The sequence below is a fragment of the Agelaius tricolor genome, unplaced genomic scaffold, assembly GCF_023055355.1.
Source record: "Agelaius tricolor isolate 1412-34295 unplaced genomic scaffold, bAgeTri1.0.p SCAF_4, whole genome shotgun sequence".
In the NCBI taxonomy this organism is placed as follows: Eukaryota; Metazoa; Chordata; class Aves; order Passeriformes; family Icteridae; genus Agelaius; species Agelaius tricolor.
The window spans coordinates 20,301,609-20,322,655 of NW_027269264.1; the positions used below are offsets into that span (position 1 = coordinate 20,301,609).

General features: G+C 36.4%; 1 protein-coding gene across 10 annotated transcripts in view; it reads right to left on the reverse strand.

The window, feature by feature from the left end:
* The window catches only part of AOPEP (aminopeptidase O (putative)), a 185,487-nt gene that overhangs the window by 104,407 nt on the left and 60,033 nt on the right, over positions 1 to 21,047 (reverse strand). For 8 of the 10 annotated variants that reach the window (XR_011678881.1, XR_011678880.1, XR_011678884.1 and 5 more), the window contains 4 exons: positions 12,670 to 12,859; positions 10,807 to 10,916; positions 5,417 to 5,519; positions 5,202 to 5,309 (listed from right to left, as the gene is read on the reverse strand). Coding sequence is in view for 5 of the 10 variants with exons in the window: in XM_071424824.1 (XP_071280925.1) it covers positions 5,202 to 5,309; positions 5,417 to 5,519; positions 10,807 to 10,916; positions 12,670 to 12,859 (511 nt within the window). In the remaining 5 variants the exon portion in view is untranslated. The other 2 variants (XM_071424828.1, XM_071424829.1) reach the window with 2 other exon arrangements.

Genomic DNA, 21,047 nt, shown 5'->3' on the forward strand with positions numbered 1-21,047 from the left:
ATTGTTGTTCTCTAAGGTCTTGAAGAATGTTTCCTAAAAGGCAGAAATCTTTTATTTATGGACCATGCCAAAACAATCAACAAGCGATACTGTTTCTCTGTCTGAGTATGGCATTGTTAGGGAAACAAAGACTGATTGCAAATTGAAACTACTGGTAACACAGTTAAGGCTTCCTTCTTTAGATTATAAGTGAGACTCAGGCTGCTTTGCAGTGACTGCAAAACTGGCTTATAACAAAAAGTAAACTACATAGTGCTGGGCTCAGTGCTGCTGTGGCAAGAACGCCATCATTAACTGTGACAGGAGTAATTTTGTCCCAGTCACAGTCACATGGCAGACATGATGCTGATGATCTGTGAAATCCTTTTATTTCATCCAACTACTTGTAGTTTTGCTGTATGTAAACCTTACATTAGTCTGTATATAAACAGAGAAATACTGTCTCCTTCCATCTCCAGCAAAACTCCAGGAAGTTTTGCTGGAGATACAAAGTAAGCTTACATGTAAATAAAGGATATGGTATAAGAAAGATCATAGTTAGAGCTATTTCAAAAGTGTGTGTATAGTAAACCTGAAGTGATTATCCTTCACACTATTTGCACTGTGGGTACATTAATGCAGCTAGATTCCCTGGTTAGATTCTGTCAACTTTTCATCATCAATCACACAGTAGATAGTTTTATAATCTGTATACTATACTATGAAATTAGTATCTCCTTTGTTTTCCAAGCATCAAAAAAAAGGCACTGGCATTCTACAGACCTTCTTAAAATTAGGATTAATCAATCATATCTTATTTTAACTGTTCAAATTTCAATGCTCCAAAACAGAGTAGGAAAGCAAATTACCACTTACCTCATATTAGCATGGCTTTTAACATTGCCTATTAACAAGTCAGCATGACGCATCTCATTATAGGTCTGACTTTTCAGCTGTTTATAATTTTGTCATTTTAACCATCTGGAGTGAAATTTTACTCTCAGGTTACTTTTTCTTCCTCCACAAATGAAATGGTTCAGAAGTGTCCAGGAGAAAAGTCAGAGGATAATGTGGGGGTTTTTAAGATTTGATGCCACTTCTTTAAGATGCTTTAGTTATTTTACATTTTGAAGGAAAGGCTTGTGGATGACTATGGTAATCTTAACTAAATTCTGGATCAGACTATAAAGCAAATCATAGTGCGGGTTTTTTGTTTTGGTTTTTTTTGTTTGTTTGTTTTGTTTTTGTTGCAAGTATTTCAGTGAAGGTATAAAGAATGTAGGAGTTATAAACTACATACTACCACTGTGCTGCAATATTAACAAACTGCTTAAATAATATCACTTTCTTATATATTCCTGTTCTTACCTGGCTAGAGACCCCGAGGCTAGAAAAGAACTTTTCTCTATATAAAGAAACTGTTATTCTGCAGTTTGTGGAATTCTATTGACATTTGGCCAGGCTGAAAAAACCATTTAAAAAATGAATTCAACACATTTACTGAGGATCTGCTAGCCCCTCAATTTAACTCAGGGCTTCTGCTGGGCAGATCAAATCTGGGTACAGACATGAATTTGACATCAAGGAGAAATTTTCTTTGCTCTGTTAATGGATGCACTGTGTCTGAGTTAAAAGAAAGAAGAGCCAGGACCCAAAAACTGAGAAGTAGGTTGAAAGAAGTAACTGGAAATGAAGACTAGTTAAAGCATTAACTAGATATATGTGGTGTTAGAAGACCTTTTGTTTCATACCAAAAGATGTTTTATTACTACTCCAACTTTTGTCTTGAGCAATGGCCAGCAAGTTTCTGCCCTTGAACTGGTTTGGAGCATCAGGCAAGTACCTCTCCCTGATTACACATATTGATATCAAAAAAAGAACACTCAATATTAAAAAACAACTTATGTCTTCATATTAAAACCTCAAATCCAGACATTTCAAGTAGTCTACAACAACAGATACTTTTGTTTAAATTCTCTGACTGGATAAAATGGGGTGGATAAAAACAGTGGACATGTATGACTGAAAGTGATAGTGCAAATGGAAATTCACTTGGCAACAAATAAACTTCGACTAGACGTACATCCTTGAAGGAATAATTCCTTGAAGGACTTATCCACTCAAAGTTAAACTATTCCTAAAAAATATGCAGTTTGTAAGTGACATAACTAAGTGACAAATTTTAATTTGTCCCTTCTGGGAGGGAAAAATAAACAGTGAGCACTCTTCTAGATTCCTGTTTATTTGGAATTCCTTCCCTAGACATTGTTCTGGTTTTTGTGACAATCCCAGACTGCACCTCTAAAGAGACCACTTCCTGTCTAGAGTAAGCAAGACTCCCCCCACTATATGTTTTATTATCAGGCCACAATCATCAGCCAGACAGCTTAACAGTGTAAGCCTCAGGTAATGCAACCTCTGTCTAGCTTTAGTCAAAAGTCAGTTTATTGCCCATTATAACAGACAGAACCACACGAAAATCAAACTCCACAAACAATTCAGTTTCCAAGGTGTTTTTATTTCAAGATGAAATGGAACAACAGCTTTAACTTTGTTAGGCATACCAGCAACTTGCACTTCTTTCTTTTTATTTATAGTCAAAACACTCCAGTCATTATTTTAAAAGTTCACTCAAAGCAATTAGTAAGTCAATTCTCTCATAAAAATAAAAATGGAATATTTTTTTTAATCCTTCTCAAAGATTCCAGATTTGCGTTACTCATCTGTTGCTAACTCAACTAAAATAAAGCTACTATTAAAACTCTACTAAGTATGCAAGCAAAATGAAGGAAAAAGGCAAACTGATTAATGTTCAACATCTGAAGTAATTTCCTTGCACCTGCAGCTCCCATCTGGGAAAATTACTACAAACACCGCTTAAAACAAGACTAGTATTCATAACGTGGGCAATTTTTCACTGTTTTACTTTCCCTCATTCCCACAATTCCTAAACCTGGGAACTTTTACAGTTATTCTGGACAAGGTGAAAGTATAGCACTATAATATTTAAACTTACCATCTGCACCTCTATTTATTTTTAATCTTTTATTCATTTAATCACTGACAGCATGTTTGTTCAAGAAGGATCTTGAATAAGAAACTTTGTACTAACTTGACTTCATTGCTTCTGCATTTACAACTCCTGCTGTGATTCCTTATCTACCTATACCAGACCCCAACAAAAACAACAATGCTAAAGATTTCTTGCAAAGACAGAAAATGCATTTTAATTGGATATAGGCCTATCACATTTGCATTTTTCAGTGACCAAAAACCAGTATTACATTAAGGTTCTTTTCCCAGTAATTTCACTAGGAGCTGGATTTGGGCTGATAGACAAGGTAAAAGCACAAAAGCAAACAATAGAAGTTTTAATGTACCACACTCTTTCTCCACCATATTGTATTTCTAAACGAAGAAAAGTACCCTTCTTTTTCTTTACATATTGAGCACATAGTTATGGACATATTGCATGTATCCAAATAAAAAGTAGCTGAAGAAACAAAAGTTTAACTTTTGCTCCAATAATTCAAAAACAAAACACTGAGCAGTTTTTTTATCCAATAACCAAAGTGGATGTTTCTGGGTGTAGTATTTAATCTTAGGAGACCAGAGTAGGTAAGCTACGAATTGACACTTCATAGCTAGACAAAGGGAGAAGTCTCTTGTATATGTGCTAGCTAGCTACCATGGCTAGTAGTACAGCCTGCTGAACATTTTGCAGCATTCAAACAGTCTACTTACACAATTCACCCCACATCAACCAGGAGCAACAAGCTAAAATTTTCTTACCAAAATCTGAGCACCTTTTTTACCAACAGTTTAAAACACTGTGCTTCTTCTTCTTGTTAGCAGTCTTATGACTTCTGTAATTTTCAAAATTCTTCCAGCTGTGTAATAGTGAGGGATAATTTTTATGATTTTAGATACCCTAATATATAGACAAGGCCCTAATATAGTCATTGGCATTTTCCACACTATGCCAAATGTAGCTGCTTACAGTCTCAATAACATGGCACAGGAAACAGCTGCAGCAGTGTTAACTCCCTTAAAACCCCAAACATTACTCCACAGGGCAGAAATGCTGAGTTAAGAGCTACTGCTCCTAACTTATGGGTGACTTGGCATACAAAAGAAATCACAAGTCCGTAAGCTATTTGTAAGGTACCTGGGCATACATCTCACCCCATAAGAGTAAGATTCAAAACAGAATGCATGCAAGCAAAAACACTGTGGCTGGAAGAAACAGCAAGTGTTAGACTTCATTTACACAAAATCAGAGGCCTTACTCAGTGTTTCAAGGAAACATTTATCACTGTCCTGAATATCCTCAAAAATTTCAAGCATAAGACCTTTCAACCTTCAGCAAAGAAGGTGGTTTCAGAAAGTGACTCATAGCCCTTCTCTCTTCTCTTCCCTTGCCTCTCACTGTTATCACACTGCTCTTCTAGCAATGCTAAATATTTGTTGTGTTGTGGGTTTTCTTCCAGGCGTGTTTTTTACCATAATGAGTTCAGTGACCTGGTTCACAGACACCCCCATGAATGGTTGTTTTCACAGCATTACAGAAGCTGCACTGCTATTTGTGTGAGCTGGATTCATCACTAGTGACAGGATTCCGAGAACTCTGAGCTCAGAGAGCTATGTAATTTTCTAAATCAAAACAAAACTAGAGCCCGTAGTTACATGACTTTTACAGAAAGATCTAGCAGGAGGTAAATTTCTACTTATAACCCTACTTGGCTTTGTCCTTATAAGAAATATGGTGAAATTAGAAGCATTGAATGAAACAGCATGCACAGAGAAAGAAAATAAATAAAATAAATATATTCAGAAGTATAATTTCTTCTCTTTCAGAAACAGAGAGGAATCAGGGAAAAGACTTGACTGATCACAGCCAAAAACCACAAGCTAAAAGATCACAGGCAATAATTCCAGTATGGTAAATGACCCTTTCTTTGAGAACATCAGTACCTATTAACATTAGCCTTTTGAAGTATAATGTTAAAAAAAATATCCCTCATTGTTTATATTATTGGATACTAGCAAGGTGTGATTCAAGTGTCACTGTTAAAAAAATGCTCTGCCTTCTACCAGGTGGGAATTTTACCTATATTGCCAATTACAATTGCCTCTCGCCTTACATCACAACCAGATTTAGGCAGCCAATCCAAACATTTGGGTTGTTTGTTTTTCTCAAAGGTGAGGAAGAAGCACAATACCTGAGAAAGGACAAGCTGCCCATGGAACTTAACGACAAATTTCCGTAAAGATGCAAGGTATGAGACCTCTCCTATTTTCCTTGCCAGAGATCGTAAAAGAAAATAACCCTGCAAAAAATTAAGGCAGAAGCTATGAATTTTCTGATATCTAGAAGACTGAAGTCTTTATGATATTCATAAAGCAATCTCAGTAAAAATCAGCTGACAACACTCACCTTCAAATAGTGAACCTGCATGAAGTTTTTTTCTGCTTTAAGACCATATTTGACAACAGAGGCTCCAGACTCACTCACTTCTCCTGTGCTCTCCTTTTTGGGCCTAAAATGGAAACATACTATTTAAGTTTTGGATAAGTAAGTAAAGAAATAAGTCATACATTACAGGTTCTGATAGTTGAAAGCATTGTGTGGCATAGTAACTTTAAACACCCGTGACTAGTTTAGTCTTCTTCTTCACCATAAGTATATAAATTGACTTAGACAGTCTAACAAGTCGATTTTCTTCTAAATAAAATTCATCAGTAGGTTGGTGTACTCCTTTTACAGCCAGCATAACACCAGGTTGCATGTCATTTTCCAGTGCAGACATCTTATGAACAAAGAGAAAAAAAATAAACAAAACTAACATTTTAAGGGAAGGGGAAGTGCAGGGGAAGACAGTGAAGTCACTACATTCAGCTAGAGCTTTCTCTTTTTTTTTACCTGAACTTTGGCTTAACAGCTTACATGACTATCCTTGCAAGAATACCTTTTTCATTTGCATGCAATAGACTGCTGCAGAAAGTGTTCTGATTTTCGTTTTTCCATTTGGGTTGGAAGAAATGTAGTTCAAATATTAAAAGAGGAGGTATTTTGCACACAGGTTTGAGGTTTACCGACAATAATGTCTAGAAAAAAAATAGTACTTACTGCCTGATTTAAAATGCAATACTGTATCTGGTATGCCACAAATCTACAACAGTTAAGTGCGAAGGATTTTTAGGCTCTAAAGAGCACAGACTGAAACTAAAGAGGAACTTACAAGCATTTTTTCTTAATTTGTAAGAAGTGCCTTCACAGGCATAGTACTGAAGAACATCTAGATGTTTTTCTTCCATTCAGAAAATATCCCAACTAACAGTAGTCTGTCAGAACAGTTGCCTGTCTTAGGAGCCTAACCCTGTGACTAAAACAACCTCTCCAATTCTAAATGTAGATTTTGAAATGGCCAGTCTTCAAAACCAAATGTCTTTCCTTTCATTTCTGCAGAACAGGGGAAATATGGGCCACAGCAAGGCAAGATCCTTCAAACCACACCACTCATGCAGGATGATTTCAAGAACTTCGTGATCAATTTTTTTCCCATATCTGTGTCTCATTTGAGGGAGGGGTTCTTCCTTTTTTATATCTGTGTCAGAGTTTCTTATTAAAGTTTTGTCCAGAGTGCTAAATCAGGGTATTTTTTAGACATTATTATGACAGACATTATTTCATGCCTGGGCACATGAAATCCACTATACACAAAATTTTCATAAAATGTATCTGTTTGAAATAAAAGAGAGAAAAAACCAGATTGAATTTTACATTGTGTTTCTGACACAGTCCTCTTCCATGTTATCATTCATAAATATCTTTCCAGTAAGATCTTCCCTCAACATTGAAAGAACAGTACCAGTAATTGTTTTCTTATTCTATGGCAACTCCAGTTCTTTTAGGCTGTGTAAACGTTGCAGACCCACTGTAGGAAAGCAGAAATCCAGCTATTTCTCTTCTGGATCAGTCTCCTGGAAGGAACACCTGCTGACATTCCATACATGACTTTTCATCATTCTCTGCATACATAAAACATAAAACTGCTTCATTTCTCTTTATAAATAGCCCCGTCTATTGACTTTGAAAAATGGAGTTTGAGCACAGGCTACAGAATCCACACTAAATTGAAATCTTTCTCATAATCACAATTATTCTAAATTAGGCAACCATACTTCCTTCCTCCTCTGACTTTGTGCCTGTGTAAATCCTAGGACTGACCAGAAAGAAGTATTGCATCTGGATGATGGTAGTGAAGAATTCCATACAGAAAACATATATACATTCCTCTGCAAAGGTTGTATATATATTCTTGAAAATGTCTGTAAAGGAGTGTAACTATTTAGAATGTAACCCTGTTCTCTGCTATCAGGAATTCAGAACAATATTTTAAAGCAATGCTTATTGTATTTACCAGACATCGACAGTACAAAGATTGAAAATTTGTTACACTGACCTACAAAAACTGCATCTAACCTGGTAGCTAAAGTCTACCATAATGTTAAAGGCAAGCTGTCTCAAAATATTCAAGATATTGAATGTTCCAGTATCTAAAATGTGCTATCTAGCACATTTTAGATACTGGAAAATTTCTGAATGAGGTAGAAGATGCTGCTTTCTGTTTGCTGGGCAGATGAGTACATTGCCTGAGTGAAAGTGCAATGCACTGGGATGCCCTTGGCAATTAAATGGTCTGATGTGCCAGGTGGTCATGAAAACTTACACAGAGACTGTGAGACACCATCTGAAAGCACATTTCCTAACAGATAGAATAAAACTCTTCAAACACCTACAGAGCAGTCAGAGGCATTGCTTCAGGACAGAATGGACCTGACACAAGTGGAGAGAACTCAGAGCTAGATATTTAGAGCTAGATATCAACATTGGCTTGACTTAATGAATAACCACAAGATGCATTTCAGCCATAAGGCCCAGGAGATGAAACAAATGTCAACACCAGCTTTATTCTGCAGAACAGAATGCTCTTCTTTGCTTTCCTAATAGAAGAGATGAGAGTGCTGGTGTTCATGATCACCAGCAAAACATGTGCCAAGATCTTTTTCATAGGTGCTTTTATCCCTGCAGGTTTCTTTCAAATTCTGTGAGAAAACAGGCACAGGTCTGTTGGAAGTCTCAACCTGTATGAGCACGGCTGTGCCACAAATTCCTTCTTCAATGTTAAGATTTGCTCGTGCTGCCTTTCGGAGCTGCTGCCTGTTGAAAAGACACTTATACAATTTTTTTCTTACCTGACCTCTTTTTTTACAGGTAGCTTATGACAGGCTACTTACTATAACATATTACCAAGTACCCATAATAAGAAGAAACATCAGGCTGATCATCAGTTTGCTGAGTGGCTTTCACCCAGTCTAAAAAGATATTCATTTGATGGATCAAAAATTGATAGGATCAGCTGGTAAGTTTGGGGCAGATTTTTCCACTTGTCAGGAGAAAGCACAAATGATCATATGATCATCAGGGTAATGGAAGAAAAAGTAATGGAAGAATGAGTTTATGCTTGGGAAGAGTGAGTTGGTTGATTTTTTCCTTCCTGAAATGATTGGCAAGAAGAAACAAATAGCTATAATTTATGTTTAATATTCTGTATAAAAACACAAGTTAGAACCAGCCCAAGCCTCAGTACAGACTCACAATCCAGACCAAGAGCCAGGACTGAGATTTTCTCTCTTACATGCCAGTTTTGGAAAGCATGAGAACATATTTTCAGAAGGATGAAGAAAAAAACCCCCAGTAAATATGCAAAAAGATAATTTATTCACATCCATGCCACAAAAATAGTAGAAAATATTTATATCTGACTGAAATCAGTAAGAAGTCCTTAAATGCAATAACAAGGAGCTAGAGATATCAGAGAAGAAGAAATGGCCAGAATCACAAAGTGGTATCATGTGCCTGGCCTGAAGTGTTTATTGGAGACACATTTTTCAAATGAGAGATTAACTTTTCACTCTTTTGTATTAACATTAGGAATAATACTATCCAAAAGGTAAGAAAAATGCTTATTATTATGTTGAATAAATGTGCAAGTCAATAGAAAGTGTAAGTTTCATTTTCAAAAGAAATCAATCCTTCTTGAGTTTCAAATTACAAAGGATTATGACCCTTAGAAAAATTACTTTGAAAGTTTACACCACATAACATTTGATTAAAAGTAACAGCTTTTAATCAAATAATATAAATACAATATAAATAGTAATATAAATACAAAAGACAACAAATGTGATTTTGAAAATGGAAAACAGTTATCTAGATAAGCATCATATCCCAAGAACTAATATTTTAAAAATATTTTTGTATTAAATATTTAAATATTTAATATTTAAATACTATATACTAATATTTTTTTTTAGTATTAAATATTTAAAGCAAACAAAAACCTCAGCATGTAAATTGGTAGCTGTGTTGGCAGCAGCTGTATAACAACTAGTGATTAAGCTTGCTTTTGCATTTACAACTATGGTCAAATTATGCACCTGAATATTTACAAAACTGTCTAACTTCATTGACTTTGCTTATACAATTCATCAGTAAACATAAAGTAAAACAGATCAGTGGAAGACTACAGTTACACAGATGGTGATATGCTTTTGGATTACATGAGGCCTTGGAGAGGAACTTCTATGTTGGTGAGCACTCTCTAGAGTGTCCAAATATAATAGAGTCTTTTAGGTTCTACTGGACAACCACAAGAAGGGAAGACCTTAAACAAATGAAATGGCAACAGTCTTCCAAAAATATTTAATAATATTCAATTTATTCTTCACTTCCACTTGGTGAAAGAAAGAAATGAAATGTACATTCTGAAATAAACAGGAAATGAAATGTACATTGTCTGAAATAAACAGGATTTCAGTTGTGCATTAGGAAGCAATTTTTAACTCTTAACACTATTGATTGAGACAGCTTGTCTCTCTTATAAAAACTTTTTTATAGGAGCCTTCTAAGAACATGTTAGTAAGAACCCACTTAGGATGGTCTGTGTATACTGCCTTTATTTCAAAGCAGGAGAATAGACTACATAATTGTTTGAAATCTGTCCCTGCACTTCCATGATTTGGTCAGAAATCATGGCTAATTTTAACTAGGATTGGTAAACTCATTATTCTTGGTTGAAGATGGTGAGAAGACAAACTGTAGAAGCTCAGTGGATCCTGAATTAGACAGACACTCAAGATCAAAGACTGTTTGAAAATTCCTAACACACCAATCAGAACAGAATATTAATCACTGGCAAAGGAAGACTGTCTTTAGCTATCTATAAAGGAGCCTTGAGTTTAGCATCTGATACCTAAAGACCAAAAATCTATTTTAAATATAACTATTAGAAATTTCTAATTAGAAATTCCTAAAGTTTATAAAGTTTATATGTTATACTTTTTCCTTGTTTTTTAAAGCTTCATTCAGCTTGGCAGTTAAATACCATACTAATGTATGTACTTGTCTTCAGCTACAGAAAATAACTCTGTTATGACTTCCAACAGTGAACTTCTCAGGAAATGGTCTTTTCTTTTTTCCCTGAATAGAAGCTCTTGTAAACTGTTCAGAGACATTTCATATCAAGATAATCCCATGGTTTGCTAAAAGCTTTCTATAACAAAGGGAAAAGCAATTCTATTATAGTCAAGATATATAACCCAGTCAGTTTAATTTGCATTTTCTTTTTTTATTAGAAGGAAATAAGGAAATGCAGTGGATATAATCAGATGATTTGGATGTATATCTTTTGAAGAGAGAAAATGTGGAAAACAGGAGAGAGTGAAAATACAACAGCAATGATGGTGTTATCATATTGTTACCTTAAAACTTGCAGTTCTTCTTCAGAGTTTTGCACCTCATCTCTGAGTCTGCGCCAGCGAAGTAAAGCTTTCAATTCCTGTTGCTCTTTTATTTCATCATGTGACAGCTGCTTAGTAAACAAAAAACACAGATCACTGATTGCTGTTTCCCAACAGACAATACTAATTTGCAGAACAAGAAACTTGGTTTGTTTCTCTTTAATGTGCAGAAGAGGCAGGAAAGGGTATCAATATCCATGATAAAAAAATAACAGTTGCTGCTATGAGAGATAATGGCAGCACTAAGAAAAACAAAAGCCTTACTGTGCACATCAAATCAATAGTCAGTTAAATAGTTCTGACTGAGGAGAGAGATGGGCATGTTTTTTTCCATTTAGTAAATGGCAAGAAACAAACTGAATTTACAGTAGAGATACCTGGCATAGAGCTTTTGGTTGCATCCTTACCCTTCCCAAATTGAGAGCAAAGAGCTACATTGTGTCCTGGCTTCACTCCTCTTTCCTACTCTTTACTTCTGCCATACTCCTGAAAGCTCCCTGTTGTGTTTCTCCCCATTTACATAATATTAACAGAGATTCCTACTTATGAAATAAATGCCAGGTTGCCAGCTGACAAATAATTGTTTTGAACATAATTATAATTTATGATTCTCTATTATAAGAATAGATGGGAAATTGGGGAAAGCAAAGCAGCTAATACTACCCTGCATTACATTCAATCACAACTGAAATTCTCAGGCATTATGGAATACACTCACAATCCTTAAATTCTATGATTGCATTGCATCAAAACTACCCAATAATGTTCAAAAGGTATGCCTTACATGATAACAAGGGAGCTAATCACACTATTTTGTTTTCTCCTTTACACTCAGCTCCAGGGAAGATGTCTACTACAATCAAAATGCTTTCAAGTGACTAAGAAAAGCAAAGAATTAATGTGAACATCTCACAGCAGTGTAGTTATTCTCAATGTGAGAGCACAAATTAGTGTTAGAACCAAAAGGGAAAACCCAAGTGTTTAGACACCCTTTCTCTCTTTTTTTCCCCCAGAAATATGGTACATAACAAGGTACTCTGTTTAGTTTGGTGCTATAAATATGCCAGATACTTAATAAAATGGAGGTTCAGAGGAGTGTATTTTGTCAGTTCCCAGTTCTACCATGCTTTTGCTCAGGTGGAAATCTGCAGACTAAAGGGGTGGAACCTGATGAAGGTACAGGTAGAAAGGACTGACACATTAAATGCTTGAAGTAGCAGCAGAGGTACTACAAAAGTAAGAGTTGCACTTCACTAGCTGACACGCAACTTATGAAATTTTCACCTTAAGGGAGGCAGTGATTTCTAAGTCCTGACAGGACAGTAACTTGTTGGGCAGTAGAAGAGGAAAAAAAAGTGTAAGTGCCAGTGTGCCCCATTTAAAATCATCTTCTATTTTGCTTTGAGTTACGCTTCTTGGTCATCTATTGGACGAAACCAAACAATTTTAATTAGGTACCTGCATATTACAATATGCAGTAAGACTGTTGATTCTTCCAGTTTCAGGTATACAACAGAAGTGGAAAGAATTCACAGCAATTGTTTGATAATTGAATTTTACTGATTGAGTATAAAATTTTTGGGAAGGTAATCATTGACAAACAGATGTTTGTATTCTCATTTGTACTGAGCCCTACCTCTGTAAAGTTTTGTATTCATTGTGGATCACTTTCTTTTTTTAAATCAAGTAAGCATGTGAATTCCAATATCATTTTAAAATATGTTACTCCATAGCACAGTTTGTGTTTTGAGGTTTAATTTACATCTAATTCACATATAATTTTGATTTCCACATTAATTTTGAAGCAATGTGTCATCACCTTACCTGTTGTGCTCTAGCCCAAAATATATCTTCTAAAAAAGTGGCAAACCCTTCACTTATCCATTCTTCTGTCCAATCACGAGCACCAATGGCTAGTCCAAACCAAGCATGAGCAATTTCGTGGCACAGACGCGTTCCACAGAGATGGCTTCCTCCTGGCAGTATACTTTGTGACAGAAAGATGATGTGTGGGCTGCACAAGAGAAATGAGTGACAGAATCTGTTACTGACCTGTTACAACATGTATTGCATGGAAATAATAATAACAGAACTGAAGAATGGCCTGAGTTGGATGGGACCTTGAAGATCCCCTGGTTTCAACTTTCCTGCTGTGGACAGGGACACCTTTCATTTGTTTCAGTTGCTCAGAGACACATCCAAACTGGCCTGAACACTGCCAGGGATGGGGCATCCATGGCTTCCCTGGGAAACCTATGCCAGTGCCTCACCATCCTCAGAAGGAGGAACTTTCTCCTAATATCTAACCTAAACCTACTCTCTTTCAGTTTGAAGCCATTCCACCTTGTCCTGTCACTACATGCTCTGTAAATAGTCTCTCTCCGTCTTTCTTTCAGGTTGGCTTTATTAGCCTTTTAGCTTCTTATTAGTGTATGCATGCTAGGCCATGACTAATAGCTTATATCTCAGGAATTTGTAGGAATTAAGTCGTACTTTATTGTTGGTTTGCAGAAAATCAAACTAAAATTCCAGCTGTAAGGTATTTGACCATCAAACAGCTATTAATTGTAAGAAGTAACTTCAACCAAAGTTTAATATTTTTCATGTTACAAGACTGATTTATTTCATAGAAACATTTATATATAAGCCAGGATAATATGACCAGTGTTAATATTGAAAACAAGTATTTGTCAGTTAAATGATCAAAGATGGAAATAAATAAAGGAGAAACATTTGATAAAGAAAACAAATCAGTATCCAAACGTGTCATACATGGTATGACACGTTAAAAAGTGTCACACATGGTAAAGCACATGTGTTTGTCAAAACATCAAACGAGTTAAGAAGATACCATCTTGTGATAAGAGTTGATAATTTTTGCAAATGCAGAGATAGGAGAACATATTTTACTACAACCACAGAGGTAAGAAGCACTAGATATCTGCTTTTCACAACAGCAGAGGAACAACCCAGTCTGTATCTACTCTGCTTTGTACTTAAACAAGAAGAAGAAATTGCAGGGGAAAATTGTTATGAATTGTCACTCTGCTATTGAAAATACCCTGAGCTGCAAGTTACTGCAGTTCCCAACTCATGCTACTGCAAGGCAATTTTTGCTATGCTAACAGACATTACAGAACTTAACATCTCAAAATTGAGACAACTTCTGAAACTAAGTACATCTAGGAAATAAAAGTAGCAGAATTAAGCCCTCTGACTAATATCCAAGGGGTTAATGGGGCACCATGTCACAGATGGGAGTAGCAAGGACACAAACCAAGACCACCATCCACAGAATGTTCCTACATTAACCTATGGTATCCATGATCTGTATTTCAACTCTTCTCTCACTTTTCTCTCAGTTACAAAGGAAATAAAACACAAGCATACCTGGTCTTTAAGTCTAGCCTTCCAAGCATGGGAGGGGAGTCTATGGCCTTAGACATTTAGACATCTCACATTTCCAAGAGTCAGATATTATTTGCCAGCATTCCAAAAAGCTTCCCCACCCATCCTACCCTTCCGTTGGAAATGTTAAAACACCCACAGTTTTCTTGCAACCAGTTGGATGTCTAGTACTGGGACCATAAAATATGATACACATGAAGATAGAAAAACATATTCAACAACTATCTCCTTATAAAAAAAAGTAGTTACCCAGCCAAGAAAGTTAATACATTTCAATCAGACAGCATTGTAAGACACAATGTAAGAAGTTAAAGTACTAAATCAAGGAATCAAGTAACACAAAAAATGCAAGTAAAAACAGCAGCTCTCCAAATCTGCCAAAAGCAGTTCTGATTAAGAGAATGAAGGGAGAGGGAGATGGGGGGAAAATGTGAGCACAGAAGGTGCAGAACATGATAAATCTTTTATTATAAAGCCCCTGATGAAAATAATAACCATAATTTTGAGGGTATTACTTTGGTCAGTTTTAAGTAAATGACCCCTAGTTGTGGCATGTGTACAGTGGTACAAAGAAAAACTGCAGAAATAGACCAACTAAATAACATTCCAGACATACTGGTGGCAACATTTCAGCCACTTGGTTAAGCAAAACAAAAGTAACTTCATGCCTCATAAATAGGCTCACAGAACAGTTTGCATTTTAGGTCTATTGCAGAAAAATATACAATAACGATTGTAATTTCTGCTTTCTCCAATCACTTACAAAACAGAAATGCCACATTTATACAATATTCTCTTTTACAGATGGATTACAAATCACTTCAGTAAGAAAAATGTATATGAGTTAAATTTTGGCCAAAGAATATGAACGCAGCTTCCTATGAGGCTAAAATAAGATTATGTGCTGCAGCAAAATTTAATTTTAGATTCTGAGTAGAGCCAGCAACTTCCTTTCCTGAGAACAACTTACATTTTTTCTTTTATTTTGTTTGCCCTTAACAATCAGTACTATCTCCAATTCAAACCATTGAAAAGTTCCCATTTTTCTTAAGAGTAATTTTATCAAATTCAACATAACATGTCTCTGAAAGATGGTCAGACCTATTAGTTTGGAAGAAGTTTACATCTATGTATTTGTTTAAAAACACAGATTCTCTATTTTCAATAAATATTTGAATTCCATAAACTCTGCTCCACTTATGCAAACCAAATCTACCTTTTTAATATCATCTAGGATGTGCAATGTTCATAGAATCATAGAATGGCTTGTGTCAGAAAGGACCTTAAAGATCATGTAGTTCCAACCCTACTGCTGTGGGCAGGAACACTTTTCACTAGACTGGGTCGCCCCATCCAGACTGGTCTTGAGCACATCCAGGGCTGGGGAGTCCACAGCTTCTCTGGGAAACCTGTTCCAGAGCCTCACCACTCTCCCAGAAAAGATTACTTCCTAATATCTAATCTAAACCTTCTGTCTTTGAGTTTGAAGCCATTCCTTCTCATCCTGTCACTACCCGCTCTTGCAAAAAGTCTTTCTCTGTCATTCTTACAGGCTTGCTTCAAGTGCTGGAAGGCTGCAGTTAAGTCACCCCCAAAGCCTTCTCTTTTCCAGGTTGAACAAACCCAATTCTCTCAGCCTTTCCTCACAGGAGAGATGCTCCATCCCTCTAATCATCTTGGTGACCCTTCTCTGGACTCACTCATTTGAACAAGTTGATGTCCTGTCTGTGTTGGGAAAATGTTATGAATGTTATTAATTGCACATTGTTACTTAGCAGCGCTGCTCCTAAAGCACTCCACAATTTAAGGAAGTGTCTAAGTGAAAAATAAGATAATTTGATGGGTAACTAAATTGCAAGACCCAAAAACTTTTTTTTTTATCTTTTTTTTTTTTTAAACAAAAGAGAAAAGTGGCCCTCCTACCATATATTTGATTTACTAGAAACAAATTATAAGGCTTGATACCCATTTCTTTGATTCTAATTGAATAGGAAAGAAATCCATCCATACATAAGCAATGGGCAAAGATGATTCACCTTAGAAATCACATCAAGATCTGACAAGGACTGTGCAGCTTATAAATGCCTTTAGCAAGCAGGATCCAAGTTTCTAAAGCAGGCCAGAACAAGCAAGCTGAATATGGTAAAAAATATGGGAAAACTCTCCCAGTTAACAAAAAAACCAACAACCCTTCCAGTTGTTCCCAGGAAGCTGGACAAGTTCCCAGTGGCTCCAAGAGAAAAATAAGTTAAGGACTTGTTTTTGACAAGTATACACTTGGTTACCCTTCTAAAGCAAAAGAGCATTATTCTGACCAGAATCCCATGCTCATAACTTATACACTTGACTGGAAGAAGGAACAAGTTCCCCCTCCCAGTTAAATTGCAGTTAAAGGAAATCTCAACACTGTAACTGTGGCATGAATGCATATAAAGGAAAAAACTGTGTCCCAAAGGGAAAGAAATTGTTGTTGTGAAAGACCAAAGAGTCCTGATGTTCCAGTCATTCCAATCCACCCATTTACACATCCTTAATAGATAGTCTCTTTAACAAATAAAAGGTTTCTAATTGATTTAGGCATCCTTAAGCTCTGAATAGCAATCTGCCCATTTGAGAAGCCAAATCTGCAACAGGAATTTTTCAAAACTTTCTTTAGACTCATGACTTAGATGCAAGTGCTGCTTTGCATACAGTCTGCAAGAGTGTGGTATCTTTGGCTGTTCACATATAATCAGATGAGACACACAGCACAAAACCTAGCCAAATGTATGCACAAGAACCTAAATACACATTTAAGATGGGAACCTGAAGTTAATTTCTAACAAACTTGTTCCATTCATTTTGAAGTAGAAATCTTTCCCTCTTAATACACAGAGATCTGCACATACATTTTCTTACATATTTGTGGAAATAACAGAATCAAGACTATTGTCACCTGAGAAATAATGCTTCTGAAGTCAAAAGTAGCACAAAAAAATCACTATTACAGATGCTACTTATATATATATATATATATATACACACATATATATATATATATATACAGTAATAATTTGAATTTTCTATTTAGAAAAAATGCAATCAGTGCCTCTCTGCACTGTCTGTGGGAAGGAGGGAGGGGTTGGGAGAAAATGGTGTTGTAAGGTCTTAATTTACTTCTCATTATCCTCCTCTGACTCTGTTAGTAATAAATTCACTTCATACCCTTAAGCTGAGCCTTTTTTGCCCTTGAAGCATTTTCTCCCAGTCCTTATCTCAACTCATGAACCCTTTATTAATTTCTTTCTCTCCTCTGCCTAGCTGTGGCAGGGGAGGGTGAGTGACCAACTTTCATGGGTGCCTGGCATTTGGCCAGTGTCAAACCATGTCAAAACTACATTCTTCCAGTGATACAAAGAATGGTATCAATATGATGTCTGCAGTATCTATATCAGACTTTGAATGTTAGCTTAATTTATCTTTGTGGGTACTTGTGCCATTGGAATACAGACACAGGACCACTCAACATCCACTTTCTTACCTCTATAATCTCCATTGGTCTAGTGTATGTTACAGTGCAGAACTGAGAGAACTACAATGTTTTTACCCTCATAGGTTTACAGTGTATCAGAAACTCAAATATATACTCAGATGCAGTCGTAGAGACAAGGATCTGGTAGAATATTCTGAGCACTATTCCAGAAGTAATGGAAGCTAATTTTTAAAGTTTTGCCTTCCTACCATCATAGGGAGAAACCAAAAAGTGACAGAAGTTACAGCTGAAAATCATTCTAGTGCAGATGACTAACTTTTTACTCCGTAAGTCATGCAGCAACACAGTAGGGTAGGTAACATGGAAAGAAAAATAACCCCCATGTTTTGGAAGGAGGATAGAAACAGTCAACTCAGTTCTGCAATTCAAAATCAAAACTGTAAATTTCAGTCAAGTGCCTCAATAATGATCTGAACACCCAAGCAGCAGCTGCTCTGTGAACTTGTTATCTCTTCTGCTTTGCATATTTTGCAGCCCCCAAACCAGACTAGTAAGGATATGTATAAACAAGGGTGAAACCCTCTCCGGAGAAACTCTAGTACTGTTTCAACAGGAAAACCAGTACTTGCCATATATCTGAAGAATTTATAAAGTGAAAGGAAAAAGATAACATGAGTCTTGGCTCAAAACCACCATACAAACAGCAGGGTTTGTAACAATTCTTGATCCTTCTCAATATTTTCAATCCTGTATTTACACCAAATCAACAGCCTTGAAGGTGACTCTGCCACTTCCCTGGGTAGCCTGTTCTATGCTTGGCCACCCTTTCTGTGAAGATTTTTTTCTAATCTATACCTCCCCTGGGGCAAGATGAGGTCATTTCCCGTTGTCCTGTTTGTTGCCTGGGAGAAGAGACTGACCCCACCTGGCGGCATGCTCCTCCCTCTCTGCAGTTGTAGAGAACAAAAAGGTCTCCCCTGACCCTCCTTTCCTCCAGGCTAAATAATCCAGCTCCCTCAGCCACTCCTCACAGGACTTGTACTCCAGACCCTGCCTCAGTTCTGTTGCCCTTCTCTGGACACACTCCAGGCCCTCAAGGTCCTTCTTACAGTGGTGGGCCCAGAACTGAACATTCCAGGTGTGGCCTCGCCAGTGCCCAGCACAAGGGGACAATCACTGCCCTGGTCCTGCTGGCCACACTATTGCTGGTACTCCTCAGGATGCCATTGGCCTCCTCGGCTACCTGGGCACAGCTGGCTCATGTTCAGCCACTGCTAGCCAGTAACTCCAGGCCCTTTCCCAATGAGCACTTCCCAGCCACTCTGCCCCAAGGCTATAGTGAAAGGCATGGCTGTTGTGACACAAGGGCAGGACCCAGCACTTGACCTTGTTAAATCTCATACCACTGACTTCAGCCCATCCAACCTGCCCAGGCCCCTCTGCAGAGCCTTCCTGCCCTCCAGCAGATCAATGCACCCATCCAACTTCTTATTGTTTGCAAATGAACGATCTGGTAATAATACAACTAATTTCTCAAATTATATCTAATTCTCTTTCTAACGCAGAGCACACACTCTTTCACAGTGCTAAGTCAAAAACTTTAACTGTGTTTTTACAAAAAATCATACAACAACTTACCCATGGCTGATACCCTGCTGCGCTTGTATCATGGTAATATATCCTATCTCCTTAAAATATCCTGACTTGGGAAGTAAAGCAAGAAGGAAACAAAGAATGGTGTATTTTACATATGAACTTCAGTCTGATATCTGAAACTCAAGTATTGGCAGTGAGTTAACCCAATTTTGTAGTAAGATCATTAGCAACTAGATGTGACAAAAACAACCAGGAGTCAAGTCGAGTAAGAACTGTAGAGCTGAAGAGTTATTCATCAGTTGACATGTGATGCACCCAAGATGCCTAACAACACATTTAGCTCACTTCTTTTCATCTTCCACATTCTGTATCACAATGAGGAAATCGCAGAGCATGAACATATTTTTATATTCTCCATACTTTGTTTACTAAGGTCGTATGTAAGCTCAACAATATCTGTTCATTTAGAAAGTTCCATAATCCCGAAATTTGTGACAGGCAGCAAATTGCCTGCTATGGCAAAGAGAAGCAAACACAGAAAATTATGGGGTACGGGGAGAGAAAGAATTACAATTTCAAAACCTCAGGTTCCCATCCAAATTTTTTTATAGATTTGTTTGAAACCTCTTGTCCAAAAACCCATGAAGTAACAAACTTTTATAAAAATCAATTACACAACACCTCCTAGTAACAAATGGCTACAACACTGTCAAAAATCGTACAGCCAGCTTTCTAAGAGAAACACCTTGAGAGACTACAGCTTTTCATGTTGCATGTCACACCATGACTTTTTCATATTTAATTGATTTAGTTAAGTGATTTATGGCTAAGTATAAATTAAGTGACTTCAATAAATATAAGCACCTGTTTCACTACTAAAAAAAAAGCAACAAAGCCAACTCTGTATTTTATGCAGCTCAGTTTCTAACCTTTACACTTCACTTCCAATTGCTCCTCAAAAAAATATTGACACTGCTAACACTGAAAATAATTTGTAACACCATTTTCCAGAACCCTTACTAAATATTCATAGTATAAAACTACACTGTATCATGACAGACATTTCCAAACAAATCTTAAAAGCTACACAAGTGAATTTGGCTGTGTTTTTCTTAAAAACCAGATAGATTGGAAGTCGATCTACAGTAATTCAATTATAGAGCAAGAAATAAAGATGAAGAAAATAAATTTATTTCTAATTCAGATTGCTCTGCAAAGTATCTTTGGATATGGATTTTTTCATCTTATATTTTTTGTTTGATATAAGAGAGCTGATAGACCAAATGATAAAACATCTTTACTCTTACTGATTATAGGTAGCTTCACAAAAGGTCAGAGGTTGAGAAACTAATTTTGTTTATGTCTAAGGAGATTGAGGAAATATCACAGTTCCACTAAATTCAGCAAGAATTTTATATACAAATAAAAACACAATATTCAGTTTACATTATGAATTTGATATGTTCCAGATTTTATATTAAACTTTTACCACATTTCTGAGTCCTTCCAAACATTTGAAATTGGTCAACTGAAGAAAATATTAAAAACACCTAACAGTTACACTAATAACCATGTGAAAGTACTTAATAACAAATAAGAGTGTAGAAAGTCTCTATTTGAATCATGCGTTTGTATTAACTTCTTTTCATTTAACAGTGATTTATATTAGGACCCCAAAATTAATCTTACATACTTGATGAAATGAAGAAAAGTGAACAGAAAATAG